Source organism: Mytilus californianus, unplaced genomic scaffold (assembly GCF_021869535.1).
Source record: "Mytilus californianus isolate M0D057914Y unplaced genomic scaffold, xbMytCali1.0.p SCAF_2, whole genome shotgun sequence".
In the NCBI taxonomy this organism is placed as follows: domain Eukaryota; kingdom Metazoa; phylum Mollusca; class Bivalvia; order Mytilida; family Mytilidae; genus Mytilus; species Mytilus californianus.
Window position 1 is genome coordinate 127,112,124 of NW_026262668.1, and position 18,182 is coordinate 127,130,305.

An 18,182-nucleotide genomic window follows, 5' to 3' on the forward strand; every position below is an offset into this window, starting at 1 on the left:
ATACAACATCTTACAAAATATTTACAGAAATTCAATTATCACATCAAGTTGTAAATCTTTCAAGTTTTTATGTTCCAAAAAGGTACCAATAGAAATTTTTATGGAAAACAAATTCCCCTTGGGTCTTTTGAAAATCAATATCTATGTCTGAATTTTGTAATTTCAGTTGTTTTAGCCAAATAATTTAGTGTATACATGGTTTTGCATACAAAATAGATATTAAACTAGTACATTCACCCTTTTCCTTAGCCATGGTTTAATTGATACAAATTGTAAGCAGCATTATAATTCACTCTGTTTGTATTGTTCTATTGATTTTGTCTTTTATTTCATTTGAATTAAAAGGTCTAAAAGCATTAACATAATTGAAGGTTTAAATGTAAGAATTGAAAGATAATTCTTAACAGAAATACATGTATGCTCTATTTTGACTTTACTGGTATGACAAAGATATTTCATATTCTGATTGTACTTAGGTTCAATAAGTCATGTTTTATATGATGAAAATAAAAGAGGATGTACTTTATGTAGAAGTACCCTGTGTAATGCCTGTTTCATTGGGGAAGTTATTAGTGAAAAGAGAGTCAGTCATGTTTGATGCCATTGGGAGTTGCTTTTCATAATAGTTTGACTAACAACAGCTTCCTCGTCAAATTTTCTTGCATTTAAACCCTGCAGTTACAGTGGCTGAAAGGAAGTTACTACAGGTGTTTTAAAAAAGTACTAAGATGTTTAATTTGTCCACAAAAGTAGCTTTAATTTTCAAACACCCCTTATCTATTTGGATTTTTAAGATTTGGCTTATACTTTAGACAAAAAAACATGTCAATTATTGATCTGATTGACACATCACAAATTAAAAGTATTGAAACTGAATCATATGGTCAGCTGTAATCTGTTTACCTAGGCCAACACATAGATTAATGATCAAATATCAAACAAAGTTTGGTTAAGTTTTAAAGGTATCTTATAGAAATGGTGAATGCCATTTTAGAGAAGGAAATGAAAGGTTGTCAGGTCACACAATGTTAGCTTCTATATTGATTCTGACCAAAAATAGTAATTATGAATAAGTCTATGATTGAATTCTATCCAGTCTTTAATTTGCTTAAAGGAAGATGAGAGTACCCTCTGTGTTTAAATCTTAGGTATGATCGGTGTCCACAGCCAGGTCTCAAAAAGCAAAATATATATAGCCATATAATCTAATGTACAGATACATCTTGAAGAGACTTAATCAGTGGTCTAAGTTTTAAAGCTCCATTACTCATAGAACTGGTTTAAATGCTTGAGTTCACTTACTAGATACTTAATGACCTACAGTTAATTTGGTATTGAGATACTTAATCACCTACAGTTAATTTGGTATGTAGATACTTAATCACCTACAGTTAATTTGGTATTGAGAATTGGTATGTAGATACTTAATGACCTACAGTTAATTTGGTATGTAGATACTTAATGACCTACAGTTAATTTGGTATTGAGATTTGGTATGTAGATACTTAATGACCTACAGTTTATTTGGTATTGAGATTTGGTATGATGAGACAACTATCCACCAAACACCAAAGTTTGAGAATGTAAACCACTACAGGTCAATGAACTATATGTTATGCCTCATATTTCAGATCTCAAATGGTGACTTTAAAATGTATAACTTGTAGGATCGAATAATAATATATGAGAAAAAAAAAATTTGAATTGACTTATTTGATGTGGTTAAGGAGACTAGCTGCTTTTGTTGGACAGTTTCAAAATATAAGTAACCAGATTTTGAAAACAAGTAAAAGTAAAATAGCAACCTGATGTAATTCGGATTATTTTGATTAATTCTCCCGTGTGTCAAAGGCAACTTTCTCCACTAATGTGATGGGTGTACATGGTGCATTTTTTAGTCTTGACAAGTTTATTAGGTCGAGCAAATAGTTTTAGAGTTATTTCCTTGTATTTTATGTTAGAACATTTCAAAAGTTCATTTAGACATGTCAGGCAGAATATCAAACATGTATTTGGAAAATCCCTAGAAAAGTTACCTCTGGAAGCAAACTGACCACCATGATGGCATATAATTCTATGAATGTGTACAGAAAAATCACAACAGAACAATTTCTTTAAAATATGTCCACCAGGTATTGAATATATGTATATTTGTTGTGAATCAAGATCTGTTTTATTGTATGTAATTGATTATTGATTAATAAATAGTGTTTTTGTTTTCGTTATACAGACTGTTGGTTTAACATTTGGTTTTCCTTTTTATGGCCACTCAGTAAGAAAAGTCACCATAGCAACAGGAGGTAAGTTAACAAATAAGAAAAATGTTATGAGAACATTTTGTTTAAACAAACGGTAAAACATCATTACCATACAACTTTCACCTCGAACTGAAAACTGCAGTGAATACATGTGATTAAAAAATTAATTGTGAATGACACTAAAATCGTAAAATATCTATAGGTCAACAGTCTGTATCAATATTTTATATTTGTCAAGCTCCATGAGTTTAGAACAGTAGTGAATTATTTAACAGAGAGTAGAAAAGTTCTACCAACAAAACAAAATTCCCTAAATGACATAAGACATTAGTCATATTAAGATATAACTTAAAAGACAACCACTAAAAAGGTTTGGGACAGGCACCTGTACATTTGGTGGAGTGAAACTAGTTTTTTGAGATCTCACCCCCCCCTATTAGATAGGATCATTGGCATGACATAAGAACATACATGTACAATGATAATCAGTACAGAAATACTTAAATTTATAATACTGTTATAAGATAGAATAAAAATATAAGTACAAACTCAACAATAATAAACAATACTGTATCAGCGAGGGCTCAAAGTAACTGATACAACGCTACTGATATGAAATCATGCCGTTCCATACGAACACATACACTGTACTTTATTTTCCCTTGACTGAATAAGGGCATTTACTAAACATTTGTTGTAAAAAAATAATTTAATCGAAACTTAACTTGAGGATACTAAAGAAAAATTTACATGTGTTAAAAAAACACTAAACAAATTTCTAGTGAGAAAACAAGTTTATGTTATACAAGAAACAACTTGTAATTTTAAAGTTTTACAAACATTGTTAACTTTTACGTCAGTTGGTCTCTGGTGGAAAGTTGTCTCATTGGTAGTCATGCATACCACATCGTATTTTTATAATGAAGCCCCATAGATAATTGACTTCTATTACTCAGTTTTGTATTTGTCTGTCTGATGTTGCAAATCTTTTAAATGAAAATATGACTTGTATGACAAAGCTTAATGACAAGTGTACATGTGTTTACACACAGTTAATCTATTTCTTATACTTCCTAGGATAGGATGATCGTGTTGAAATACCCCTATATCATCACAGGTCTCTGAGTAATACATGATTATATAGTATATATGGTGACACTGTTAACAATACCCTGTACTTTCATGCATGGTCTATATGAGTTCATTTAAAATTTTGTTATACAAGTTGTTTACAGTAAATAGTTCCATTTTATAACCTTACATGTCCTTTGCTATGTATTTTAATAAGAAGATTGGTAGCCTGTTTATTCTATCATAACATTTCACTACTTTTCTGTTTGCACAAAACCTACAAATTCAATTAATTTTGCCTCAAAATGTTTGCTAGAGTTTTGCAAGGTTTATTAAACTTTGCCGATAGTCTTTCAGATCTTATGATAATTTACTTGGAATTGATGTCCAAAATTAAGAAAAAATTGAAATTTTGTTCACAAATGAGAAATATTATTTTTAACTTCAACTGGTATTTTACTTGCAAGATATATTTGGGAAAAATAATAAAGAATGGATAAACATCAACCCTTATCTATGAATTCACATGTAGATTCAAATTTATGTGACATCAACACTCTTAGAGTATTTGCTTTGTTTTGCATTATGTCAACTTTAACAGAAACAGTATATTTGAATTAAATTTGATATAACAAATAGGTAAAATACTGACGCTGCACAATTTATTATGCATGTTATGTACAGTATCCCTGAATATGATAGCATTTCTATTAAGTTTTACAAAAACTAGCCCATTACATTTTAAAATGTAATAGTCTTATATACAGAGACAGGCTATTGAAAATACTTTAAACTGCATAAACTCTTCCTAAAAACTTTCTTTCAGTGCAGAAGTACTGTTTTGTCCTATTTATAATCATTCAAATACTAATGTTACTGTTATTGATTGTTTAAAGCTTAAGTTTTGGCAGGGAACATAATTTTAAAATTTATTTGAATATACTTCAGTATTGATTTTGAAATTCGTTCAACCCTGCAATGTAAACATTCACATAATACAATGTAGGTAAAAGGAAATTTAATTTTAAATCTATTAATTATAATATCTAGAATTAAGCAGATATGTACATATTTTTCTTACAAAATTAAGAAGTTTAAGGATTGTTGATCATATCTATATGCACTTAAAATGATAAATTTGATTTTTTGATAAAAAACAATAATCTGCCAAACAAGAAATTGTGTTTATAAACAAATTAAACACATAGTAATTGTAAAATGCAGTTTTTGGCTTATATCTCAAAAACTAAAGCAGTTATAGCAAAACTCACATGAGTTGAAATTGATCAGTAGGTCTAGGTCTATGTTATCATAAGTTTTCAGAAAACATTAAATGTCAATTTTATTAAAAATTATCTCTAAAACAGAGCAAAACTGACATGGGTTATTATCTTGAAAGCTATAATAGATAGAGAAAAATTATGAAGAGTAAAAATTACCAAATTCTACAAATAGGTCAACATAGAGGAAGGCATCAATTGACCACTTAAAGGAGTTATTGCCCTTGAATAATGGTTTTACCTATATTTGGCAGATATTATAATAGAAGGAGAGAAATTCTGAAAACGAAAATGTTCAGCAAAATAAGATCTACAAATATTTTTTTACCAATTTTTGCAGAAAAAACATAATAGATAGAGAGAACTGTAAAAAGCAAAAATGTTCAACAAATTAGATCTTCCAGTCAAATCATCATAACTGAAACCATTAATTGACCCCTATAGGAGTTATTGCCCTTGAAAGATGATATTTGCCCATTTTTACAGAAAACAAAATTGAAACTGTAAGAAATTCCAGCAAAATAGGATCTAAAAATAAGTCAACTTTGCTGAAATTATCTAACTGACCCTTTATATGAGTCATTGCCCCTGAATGACCATTTTTACCATTTTTACCCATTTTATGTATTTTTTGTAAAAACTATAATAGATTGAGAGCAAAAATGTTCATGAAAATAAAAACTTCTAATAAGTGAACATGGTTGAAATCCTCAACTGACCCTTTAGAAAAGTTATTGCCCTTGAGATGATTTTTAAATGTTTTTTTTTTTTTTTTTGCAGAAACTATAAAAGAAAGTAAATAGGAAAAAATTTCAGCACATCAAATTCTTCAAACAAGTAAACATGGCTGAAATTGTTAACCAGCATCTTTGTTTATTGGTCTTAAATGGATAATTGTCTCATTGGTAATCATACCAATCTCCTTATTTTTATATTTTTACTTATAGGTTTTTGTCTTGCTTGCGAGAATGCAGAATACAAGACATTGGGATTACAATCTGTTGGCAGCGGCAGTGGTGTAAACTATTTGTACTAAGCTTTATATGTCAAGAGGGAAAAAGACAGAGAGGTTTCATACCTTGTTTACAGATACCTTATGTTACAAAGTTTCCGTCTGTCAAATGTCTGTTGTCCTTGACCTCATTTTCATGGGTCAGTGACTGATTAAAAAAATTAATTTTGTCATGTCAACGTCTCACTTATTACAAGTAAAAGGATAACTATATTTGGTATATGAGTTTCTTGCAAGGCCTAGATGTCTGTCAGACAAGGTTACATGACCTCAACCTCATTCCATGGATCACTGATCAAGGTTAAAAGTATGTGATTAGGTTTGTTGCTCAAATGCTGTAAGCAGTAGGTCAACTATATTTTATATGTCAGTCTGGCAGGTTTCATCTGACTTTGACCCCACTTTCACGGTTTATCGGTCAATGTGAATTTTTTGTGTTTTGGTCATTTTTTCTACAACTATAAGCAATAGGTCAATTATATTTGGTGTATGGAATGATTGTAAGGTATACATATCTGTCTGGCCAGTATCACCTGTCCTTGACCTCATTTTCATGGTTCATTGTTCAATGGTCAGTTTCAGTAGTTGGGTCCTCTTTTAAGATACTATAAGCAATAGGTCAACTATATTTGGTGTATTGAATGATTGTAAGGTGCACATGTCTGCCATCTGGAAGGGTTTATTTGACCTTGATTTCATTTACATGTACATGGATCATTGGTAATGTTAAGTTAATATTCATCTTAAGGACTTTCAACATAAATTTAATCAGATTAGTAAAGCTGACAAGACTTTTCAGTATATTCACTTTTGTTTCTTTCAGGTTTTTTGTATATGAGTCCATTTTTACACTCCTGGTTAACAGCAACACAGTATATAGCTCCATTGATGGCAAATTTTGATACAACAATTGGAAATGGTTCCGATATTTTATATAAAGATTACAGTAAGTTTTAGACAGAACATTGTACATTTGTAATTCAGGTAAAGGAAAAAGAAGGATTTGGTGAATTAATTCATGCTACAAAAGTACCTTTTCATGCTTGGCAAACCCAAATTCAAGGAATACATAGTACTTTGATTTCTATACTTCATCTTTAAGTCATCATGAATCCTTCAACAAGGAGCAAAAGCTCACCCCTAGCTGCAAGTTGAAGATTGTTCCTAGCACTGGTTTGAGGACGATAATACTACATCTAGAATCATTGATATACATACAGATTGATTAATTTTTGCTTGCTTTATGTCCAGTGGCAATTTTTCATGAATACTCTATAGACAAACAAAGTAATTGTTTAAAATGAATACAATATGTAGTTTCTTCAAAGCATGTCAGCCAGAATGAAGGATAGTAAATTTGGACTGCAACTGGCAAATTATGATATTTGGTCAGGGGCAGACATTTTGGCTTGCCGTATCAACAAGTTTTATTTGGATACTTAGTTATATAAAAAAAAAGGAGACATGGGATATTTTCCAATGAGACAACTTTCCACCAAAGTTCAAATGAAGTGGATGTAAGCAATTATAGGTCACTGTACGGACTTCAACAATGTGCAAAAACCATACTGTATAGTTAGCTATAAAAGGTCAAGATATGACAAAATGTGAAACAATTTTAACGAAAATTTAGTAAATGAGTAAATTTACTTTCTTATATAGATATAAGAAAATGTGGTATGAGTGCCAATGAGACAACTCTCCATCCAAGTCAAAATTTATACAAGTAAACCATTATAGGTCAAATTGAACATTTTCCTCTTGATTCTTTTATTTTACATTAAAAATGATAAATTTACACAAAGGGCACAATATTTTGATATGCTCACACTATTAGGCAAAATTGCATAAAGTTTAGATTTACAGACAATTTTATAGAAAGCTTACTTTGATAACAATGTAGTAAGTTTGAGGTAACACAACACTACACAAAGTTTTTCCAGCAGATTTATCCTTAAAAGGCATCAATAGATTTTGGAGAATTTTTCAAAGGTGCGTTTAAATTATGAAAATAAAGTTATTTTTTGTTGATCTACAAATATTCTTGAATGCTAATCCTTGGAACAGACAGGAAATGATAATCAAGTAATCAAATAATGGAAGCTTCCTAAGTTCTGTTTATGGGTTTAATCGGTCATTAGATGTGACTTTTGTCAAACTTAATCAGAAATTTGACAGTAGATAAGACATTATCTCCAAACAGACAAGACTGCAACACAGAAAACCAATGTTTTATTGATTAATAGGCATACAGGAAAACAGTTTTTAACTCAATTAAGACGTGATCGAAACCTTAAACAGTTATTAGACTTGATATATCTTTGTTGGAGATTATTACAAAATGACAGAAAGTAGGCATTATAATTCTGTAGAGGAAAAAGACACAAAAAAATGGTATGTGTAATTACAGGGAATCAATTTCTATTTTATGTTCTATTTTGATGCTATTGTTCAGATTTGAAATGCTTAATAGTTGTCAAATGCAGTTAATGGTTCAATTTCCTTAAACATGCCATATTACCAACACCAACTACGATGATAATATCTAGTTTATATGTTAAGTGTTTCCCAAATCATAAACAATAAAATGAAATCTTTAATTTTATATCAAAAATAATTCAAACATGTTGTATATAATATTGAGTTTGTGTTGTCTTTCTGTTTCATTTCAGTTAATTTGATTAACTTTGCTTATTTAAGGTCATACACTTCAGTTATTACTGAAGCTTTGACACAAAGTCAATCTTTAAATGTACTCTCAAAATTTGCCAAAGTAAATATACCTTTATAACTTACTGTACAAGATATTTCAGTTTGATTTTGGCACATTTTGAGTGAATTTCTTGTCTTTATGCAGAGAGCAGGCTGCATTCAATTGATTTTAAATTCATGGAATTAATTTGATGACATCGTTGTATTTTCATCCCAATTAAGAAACTTCAGAATAGCAATTTGTTGTGCCAACAATGTTTGAATACATAATGTTACACATGAATAGTTATAATCTGGTCCTGTATTGTGTTTCTTCAATACTTCAATTGACCTATAATCACTCTTTTAAGCAACCAGCATTGGTCCAGTCAAATGAAGGCTTTACAATGAGTATGGCAATAAAGAAAAGATGTTATTTGTTATTCACTCAATATTAAGAAACTAAAATGAGTGTCATTTCAATCAGATAATTTTTTTTTTTTTTCAGCTGATCGTTTTGTTGTGGAATGGCGAGATGTTTACCTTCAAGATCAGAATCACAGTGAGTTTCTGGCTTGTATTTAAGATCTGATGCTTGCAATCCCTTAAATGATCAGGATCTTATATGACTATAAAGTACAGATAATTGATTGACCTAACATGATCAGACTTATGCTGGACTTGTAATCAAAAGGTTTTCAGCGTGATATATTTTAGCTTTAAGTATCATTACTGCAGCCGTATTTATCATTCATAAGAAGAAAATAATCATCATAGAATTCTTAAGCAGCTTCTAGGTTACCTAGAATGTTATTGACATCCTCTTAATGACTTACATTGTATTAATAGTGTCTTATTGATATTCATGGACAGGAATGGTATCAAAGTCAATTGGAAAATTATCGTTATAATACCATTAAGTTTGGACATACTTGTTTAAGAATAAACTATCTGATTTCCTAGAACCTATTTGCATCATTGCTGTCATATTTGTACCCCAACCATCATAAGGTATTGACCAAGACAAAATGTTTACACAGTTGCTTGGTTCTACAAATACAAGCTGTATTCTGATATTAATTTATTTTTCAAATTGTGAATGTTTTGACAAATATCATGCTAGGTAGTTACAAGAATGGTAATTTTAAGACCATTTTCAAAGTTTTTTTTTCTAATTGGATGGCATAAATGAGATCATTGATGTCACACAGGTTAACACTGAACCTTCTAGAAAATTTCATTTAAATATTAAAATTCTTTGAAAGCACCAGATAATTAGAACCAAAATTACCTTTAATAGTGTTGCCTTTTGTACAAAAAAAAATCAGTTTGTTCTGATTAAGTGAAAACATGACTGCAAAGATAACTTTTGAAATTTCTTCTAAGAAGGGACTCCAAAATCTTCTCTGACTTCATTTGAATAATGATTGGGAGAGCCTGTATTATTAATTTTTTTTCATTCTGATCAGATGGCATGCAAGGTGACAAAGATTCTTTAACTGTTTTGTTAGACAAATTAGGAAATCATCTTCATGTTTCCTCTTACTTGGCCAATCTTGGACAGGCATTTATTAGTTCTAATTGCTGAACCTACGAGTTTCTCCTCCTGAAATTAAAAGTTTGAAACATTCCAAATTTACATTAGTAAAAAGGGAGTCTCTACAAAGCCTCTGATTTTTATTTTGGATAATGACTGATTGAGTCGCATAAAAGACATAAATACATGCATATGCTAGGTTCTCACTGAACCATAAGTTAAATCTCACAAACTTAACCTAGAAACAGTAAACTTTTCTTCGAAGGATAAATGTACTGTATTGAGAGTCTTGTATGACAGTTGTCTTTTATTCCAATCAGCTGAAGAAAATATCCCACCATAGCTAGTTGTAATTACATAAGGTGATCAATTTCAAATGCCAGAATGTTTGACAAAATCCTGAAAAGAGTCAGGCTGTCGAACTAAGAAAATTGGTTGAAAGTGAATGGGAGTGGTAGATGTAAATATTGGGCATGGACTCATGTGATCAATACACACTCTTTATAGCCTCCAGTTTATATTTATAGACTTTCAAACAAACATATTTTGTAGCCATTATCTGACTTATTTGTTTTTTTACCATTTTTATCTGCAGTTTCTCATGATAGTTTCTATATTTTTCTTTCTATTTTAGTCTTACAAAATTGACTATTAAATATTAACTTTATTTTTATACATCATAATTCAGTTTTAAAGTCAATATTAATATTTTGATGTCAGAATTAAAGTTTGCGATTATTACTGAATTCTTCTTAAATAAGAGTTCAAAAATTATTGACATTTATATATACATTTGTATAAAGTATACTTATTACATTGGTTGCAATGAAATACTCAGATTTCCCAGTTAAATAAAAACTGATTATTTCACTCCTTTGAAGTTATATTACAATGGTGTTGTCAAGACACTGTAGATGAGGTTGCATCAAAAGGAATTGGGAATGTGTAGAAAAAGACACTTATAACTAAATCATATACTAGTCTAGCATTCATGAATTCATGTGTTGTTCAGTCACTTGTTGAATAATTAGTTATTCTATAAATATTGTTATTCTGATAGTGAACATTTTATTTATTTATAAATCAGATAAGAAACCAGTTAGAAAATAAGTACCTGAAAATTCATTGATTTATATAGAATATGTAGAGTAAAATTAAAGTCATATGATACTTCAAATTTTAAAAGAAAGTTGAATATGTTTGACTTTAAAACGTGTGTGCATGGACTTTCTCTTAAAAGAAAATCCTTTCTATTATCAAAATCTTCAAAAAAAGTACTGCCATTGAATTATCGTCTTCCCGTTCTCCTTAACCACGAGACCTTTCGTTATAATTTTGGCAACCACACAACTCAATTGCAAGGGAAAAACCGTGATGAAAGAAAAAGTGAACAAATGTGGGTAGATAGTGTTTATTGATTCTGAAAGAAAAAAAATTAATATCGTTCTGTCATTTCCTTTATTTTCACGTGCTTAATGATTCTTTGTTTATTGTTTATTAAGGTCGTGATCAGTAAAATTTCGGTATTATATGGTATGGATTGGTAATATTTGTAAAAACATGTGCATAGAGGAGTAAGTTTAGTGTATATGTGTGCATTGGTTCAATAATTTCCATAACATTATAATTAAAAGAAACTCGTTTCATTTGACGGTAAATAAAAAAAACTTGTTGAAATTTTGTTTATTTATTTGAATAAGTTTTGAGAATATGAAAAGGAATAACTTATTTGTACATATTGTAAATATCCTATGCAATACTGTAATTGATTTATTTTCCTTTCAGACAAAATTTTAGACAGCAAGATATTTATTAAAGTATATATCAATGTTCTTGTTACAAAACAAATGCTTACAACCTTGTTGTAAATTTGATCATTCATTGTAAATTAGGTTTGAGTATTTGACAAATGAAATGTCTGTTCGCTTTATTTCCGCCACAGATAATCCTGGTAATTGCACCTTTTTTTGTTGTAAAGTTGTTATAAGATGGTCATTGATTGGTCAGATGTGTATTGCTTGCAAATAAGAAATGTCATATGAACTCTTGAAGCTATCAGCTTTCAATTGAAAATACAAACATTGTGTGATAATGTAGAAATTTAATATATTCTTCAGCTTTTGAAGTCTGGGGAGTTAACAAATGGGCCATCATAATGATAGGTTCAGTATACATTTGTATTCTGTTATTCTGAACGACAAAAAAGTCGAGCAAATTGTCAGCCTTGAGTCCTATTTCAGCATAGCCCACCCCAAAGATATATCATTGAAAGTACCACCTCAGATGTGACATCATTCTATGCTTGTCATTGTTATAGAAATATCTGGTTCTAAACCTGACTACATCAGAAAAAAAATAGTGTCCAGATCATATTTTTAAGTGATTAAAAGAAATAATTCCCACACAGTATTTTAAATAGCACCATGGCAAAAGAGCACCATGGGATTTGAAATTAACAATGTATCCTTAAAATTATACCACTACATTTAAAATACATTCTAATGTAAAATCTATTCAGGTAGCACCTTGGTTAAAAAATGTAGTACCATGATACCATTGTGCCATACTGCCCTTCAGGTCAGAGAATTAACTTTTATTTGTGACTTAGAGTGTACTGAAAAGCTTTCAAGATTTAGGTATTTTTGCATTGTTTTTCATCAGTAGGAAACAAGTTTTTCTCTTATATACTGTAAATTCATTATTATTCGTGGAATATAAATTTTTGTGGATTTTGTGGGTATAAATGAACTATGAGTTTATAAATGCTCAAGGAAGTACAATTTTTATTTAGGCTTGTATGCAAACTTTGGCAAAACCATGAAATCAAATATCCATGAAAAAACAATGTTTTCTCCATCGACGAAAATTGGTACTCACCAAAATAAATAAATCCACAGTATATTTGTTGGCAATATTAAACAAACTTTAATTTCTGATCACTTAATGAAAAACAGGAAAGTTGTACACCAAGTAACTGCTACCTCACTCTAATAACATTAAGAAAAGTGTAAATAGAGAAATGTTCCTAAAGGCTAAACTATTATCAGTCTCTGGAAGCTGCCCACCATAGGGCATAGCTTTTTAAAGAACTGCATAAAAAGTCTGGCAAACAATATTTAGAACCTAACAAAAGGAGGAAGAATGTTGGAGAATAAATCTCTTCAGAAATTATGGTTTTTATGACAAATTTTACTTCCAAGGTTATTACTATTGTTAAATATATTTTGATGCAGTACCCTATGGCACACATTAAATCGAGGCTTGCTTTTGACCTGTGTACACTGGTTGTTGTTGGTGGAAATAATGGGAAAATAATTGTCATTAAATAATACATAGAATTATTTCCGCCTCCAAATGACTGTTTTACCATATTCTCCAGTAAAATCACTTTTTGTTAAGTTGTACATAAATCAATGGTACTTTATTTTCTTTGATCATATAGAGAATTATTGAATCTTAATCAAAGAACAAAGTCCATAATACAAAAGCTTTTATCTGTCATAGCGATAACATGATTGGAGGACATTATATATATAGTGATAGAAGAAGGAAACAGATCTTCATTAACAACAAAAGATTTAGACTGCCATTTGAGGAAAGCTGATTTAAGGCTTGTAATTCTCTTTATTGTCTGTTTATTGGATTCTATAATGTGATTACCTTATAGCTGTCTCTAGGAGTCAAATCTTAAATGAAATGATTGGCACATTTCTCACTATATATAGTATTGATCATTGAGTTGTTATGGAATGATTTAGATAACCTATCAGACAGTCCTTACAAAATGTTTCAATAAAAGTTCTGGTCAGATACTAATGATTGCTTAATAGTATGTCATTGGAGGTTGTCCTATTAATTAGTAGTTCTCAAATTTTATAATCTCATAAAACTTGGATGATGATCAGGAGAATAATAGATGACACTACACCAGAAACAAGTAATACTTAGTATATGTAACAGATTTCCTTGCAATTAGGTTTTGATAGCCAACATTGTTTAGTTTTCTTCATTAAGTTAAGGGGGAATAATGGAGTGTCCATCTGGTCTTGTTAGCGCTCTCACGTGTTCAATTCTTGCCAAATTTTTATGAAACTTATATCATTGGTTTATATCAGCAATGTCTTGGAAGAGTTCGAAAATCAGTCCTGATCAATTATTTTTTAAAGAGTTATGCCCCTTGGAAACATTAAATTATATGGAAAATTGCATCATGAGCACTCTCATTTGTTCAATTCTTGCCAGAATTTTCTGAATCTTAAATCATAGGTTTATATCAGAAAAATTTTGCACGAGTTCGAAAATCAGTGCCGATCAAAAATATTTAAAAGAGTTATGCCCCTTGGAAATATTAATTATATGGAAAATTGCATTGTTAGTGCTGTCATGTGTACAAATCCTGCCAGATTTTTATGTTATTTATATTATAGGTTTATACCATCAATGTCTTTCATGAGTTTGAAAATCAATGCCGATCAATTATTTTTAAAAGAGTTATGCCCCTTGTAAATATTGATTATATGGAAAATTGCATTGTTAGCGCTCTCATAAGTTCAATTTTTGCCAGAATTTTATGAAACTTTTATCGTAGGTTTATATCAGCAATGTCTTGGACACTCTCGAAAATAAGTTCTGATCAAATATTTTTTGATGAGTAATGGCCCTTGGAAATATTAAGTATAATGGAAATCACATCTTGCCAGAATTTTATGAAACTTTTATCATAGGTTTATATCAGCAATGTCTTGGACACTTTAGAAAATAAGTTCTGATCAAATATTTTTTGATGAGTAATGCCCCTTGGAAATATTAAGTATAATGGAAATCACATTGCATTTGCTCTGAAGCCTTCATTTCTCTAAGATATTAATAAAAAGTCTTATAGAACAACAAAAAAAGTGCTTTTCTTACTTAGTGCCCTTGTACCTTGGACAGATAAAATATGTGCAATGCGGGGGACATAGGAACTCTGTCCTTTATTATTTATATTTAGTTCTATTTTGGAGTTGAGATTTTAGACACTAAGTTTTTAGTTTTTGCAGAAGTCAATAAAAAACTAAGTCAATTTAGAATAATTGATCCTTAAACATTTAATTTTGGTATGTGGATTATGATATCTAATAGGAATGAATCCACATATTCTTAAATATTTGGGTACTTGTGCTTATCATTATTCAAAAATGTTTGAGAGAGCATTTATGTATCGTATAGAATCTGGAAAGCTGAATGTTGACTATTATATGTCTTTTTCTTGTGTGTATTGGAAGCTGTCTCATTGGTGTTGGCCCAATATCTCTTTTAATTCATGATAGATTAAGACAATATAAAAAATATGAAGATGTGGTCTGGTTGCCAATGAGGCAACTTTTTTCTTGAGACAATAATGTCTGTAAGCTTGCAGAAAACTGATAAAATATCTTAATATTTCTTTTGGTTTCTTCAGTGTTGTTGGGTTGCTGACTTATTGATGTATACTCCACATCCTCTTTTATTCATATATAGAAACTTGCTCAATCTTGCTCAAAGATGCAGTGACCAAGAATAAAAAAAATCATGTGCAGAGATTTAATTCTCGACTTCTTCCTCATTTGGGAATATTTGTATTTTGTTATAGACCTTGGCCATCTCTTGTTACTGATCTGTTTATTTATTTCTTTATCTTTTTTTAAGCAAAAAACCTTTTGTATAAATAATACACTATTTTTTAAAATGAATCTGTGTGAATGAAAATCAGATATGTTTTAATAAAAGCAGGAATACCAACCATTCAAGATAATAGATATTTTTGAAAAATGAATCCAAGTATGAAGTAATGGTGACATGTATAAAACCCGTTTGTATACATATTGTCATTTAATTTTATGGAAGATTTGATTTTCTTAGGTTTGATTAAAATCCTCACTGTCTAATCAATCTAATGTGGATAACCAGACTTTATTTGATCAGATTCTGAAACAGATCTGATCAATAAAATTAAAGAACAAAACAGAGTGCCATTTGACAGTGAGAAACATTTCTACATCATTCTTTAATTTTTTTTTTTATCTTTGATGAAAAGTAAGAATGAAGCATGGTATTACCCTAGTTTCAACAGAATAGGACAAAAAATGAATTTACTGAAGTGTAACCTGTCTGTCCAATGTCAAAATACTTCTCAGTTTTCAAGATACAAGATTTGTCATTCAGGGTTCAAAACTCTATTTATTTGACTTAAGAAAAAAATGGGACAAAAAGTAACTAAACAATTTCAAATAAAGTTTTTTGTCTCGCCTGCGACAAAAATCGCAGTATGCGAGACATAGGTATTACTATCCGGCGGCAGAGGCGTAAACTATTTGTATAAAGTTTTATATTTCAGATGGTAGATTACCTGGCTGCTTCATACCTTATATGCAGATACCTTATGTTTCGAAGTTTCTGTCTGTCATATGCCCATTGTCCTTGACCTCATTTTCATGGTTCAGTGACTGCTTGAAAAAAAATTACAGTTTTTTGTCATGTGAATTTCTGACTTATTATGAGTAATAGGATAACTATATTTGGTATATGGGGTCCTTGCAACGTCTACATGTCCGTCAGATAGGGTTCACCTGACCTCAACCTCAATTCATGGATCTGTGATCAAAGTTAGTTATGTGATTAGGTCCATTTTTCAGATACTTCAAGCAGGAGGTCAACTATATGTGGTGCATGGAATGATTGTAAGGTGTACATGTCAGACTGGCAGGTTTCATCTGACCTTGACCTCATTTTGATGGTTCATTGGTCATTGTTAATTTTTTGTGTTTTGGTCTGTTTTTCAAGTACTGTAAGCAATAGGTCAACTATATTTGGTGTTTGGAATGATTGTAAGGTGTACATGTCTGTCTAGCTGGTGTCATCTGACCTTGACCTCATTTTCATGGTTCATTGGTCATTGTTAATTATTTGTGTTTTGGTCTGTTTTTCAAGTACTGTAAGCAATAGGTCAACTATATTTGGTGTATTGAATGATTGTAAGGTATACATGTCTTTCTAGCTGGTTTCATCTGACCTTGACCTCATTTTCATGGTTCATTGGTCAATGTTAAGTTTTTGTGTTTTTCAAATACTAATAGCAATAGGTCAACTATAATTGGTGTATGGAATGATTGTTAGGTGTACACGTCTGTCTAGCCAGTATCATCTGACCTTGACCTCATTTCCATGGTTCATTGTTTAACATTATGTTTTTGTGTCTCGGTCTCTTTTTCGATTACCATAAGCAATGGGTCAACTATATTTGGTGTATGGAATAAATGTAAGGTGTACATGTCTGTGTGACAGTTTTTATCTGACCTTGACCTCATTAATTGTCATGGATCTTTTAGAATATTAAGTTTATGTGATACTTGTAGTAAAACCTTTATCTTTAAGACTTTCAACATATTAAAATCAATGATCAGTAAAACAGGCGAGACTATTCAGCGTGTGCACTCTTGTTTTCTAAGTAACAGCCTTTTGATTATTCAGGGTTGTGGGAACATAGATCCTAGACTTACAATATTGGACAACAGATTAGAAAAATATATTGTTGAATTGTACTAGTAATTATTCTGACTTTATGAATGTCAATCTGTGTTAATTTTTTTTTAGCGTTGACTTATTTGAAGTAGCTGAAAAATGTACAATTTTCAGTAATGTTTGGACTCAATAAAGATGCCTTTGGCAATTTTTAGATTCAAAATGAAATTAAGAAATAGATTAATTCTTTTCAAGGGGAAATAAATTACTTCTGTCAAGAATGTGAACAGGGAAATCAAGCTCTGCGATATCGGCCTCAGCTCTTTTCCAGATCAAATTAATATTGAAGAAAATGAAATATTGTGAAAATGCGCTTTATTATTTCTTATTGTAGAATGAATTAAAACAACCAAAAGCTCTTAAGCTGTCTTTCTTTCTGTGAATGGTTGGGAATGAACTCAAACAACACATGCACTAAAGCTGTTCTTTCTTCTGTGAATGGTTGGGAATGAACTCAAACAAACACAGACTTCAGAGCTGTCCTTTCTCCTTTATATGATTGGAATGAACTCAAACAAACACAGGCTTTAAAGCTGTCTTTTCTTCTGTGAATGGTTGGGAATGAACTCAAACAAACACAAGCTCTAAAGCAGTCCTCTCTCTTCTGTGAATGGTAGTGAATGAATTCAAACGAACACAGACTTTGAAACTGTTCTTTCTTCTGTGAATGGTTTGGAATGAATTTAAACAAACGCATGTTCTGAAGCTGTCCTGTCTTTTGAGAAAACTCATGAACTCACACATACAAAGGCTCTAAAGCTGTCCTGTCTTCTGTGAATGGTAGGGAATGAGTT

The 18,182-nt window shown here is 30.5% G+C and overlaps 1 protein-coding gene across 4 annotated transcripts in view; it reads left to right on the top strand.

Moving 5' to 3' along the window:
* Positions 1-18,182, top strand: part of LOC127730956 (plexin domain-containing protein 2-like) — an 88,812-nt gene that overhangs the window by 16,309 nt on the left and 54,321 nt on the right. For all 4 annotated transcript variants that reach the window (XM_052239596.1, XM_052239594.1, XM_052239598.1 and 1 more), the window contains exons 4-6: positions 2,231-2,300; positions 6,445-6,567; positions 8,821-8,874. In XM_052239596.1, the coding sequence (XP_052095556.1) occupies positions 2,231-2,300; positions 6,445-6,567; positions 8,821-8,874 (247 nt within the window). The remainder of the gene's footprint in view (positions 1-2,230; positions 2,301-6,444; positions 6,568-8,820; positions 8,875-18,182) is intronic.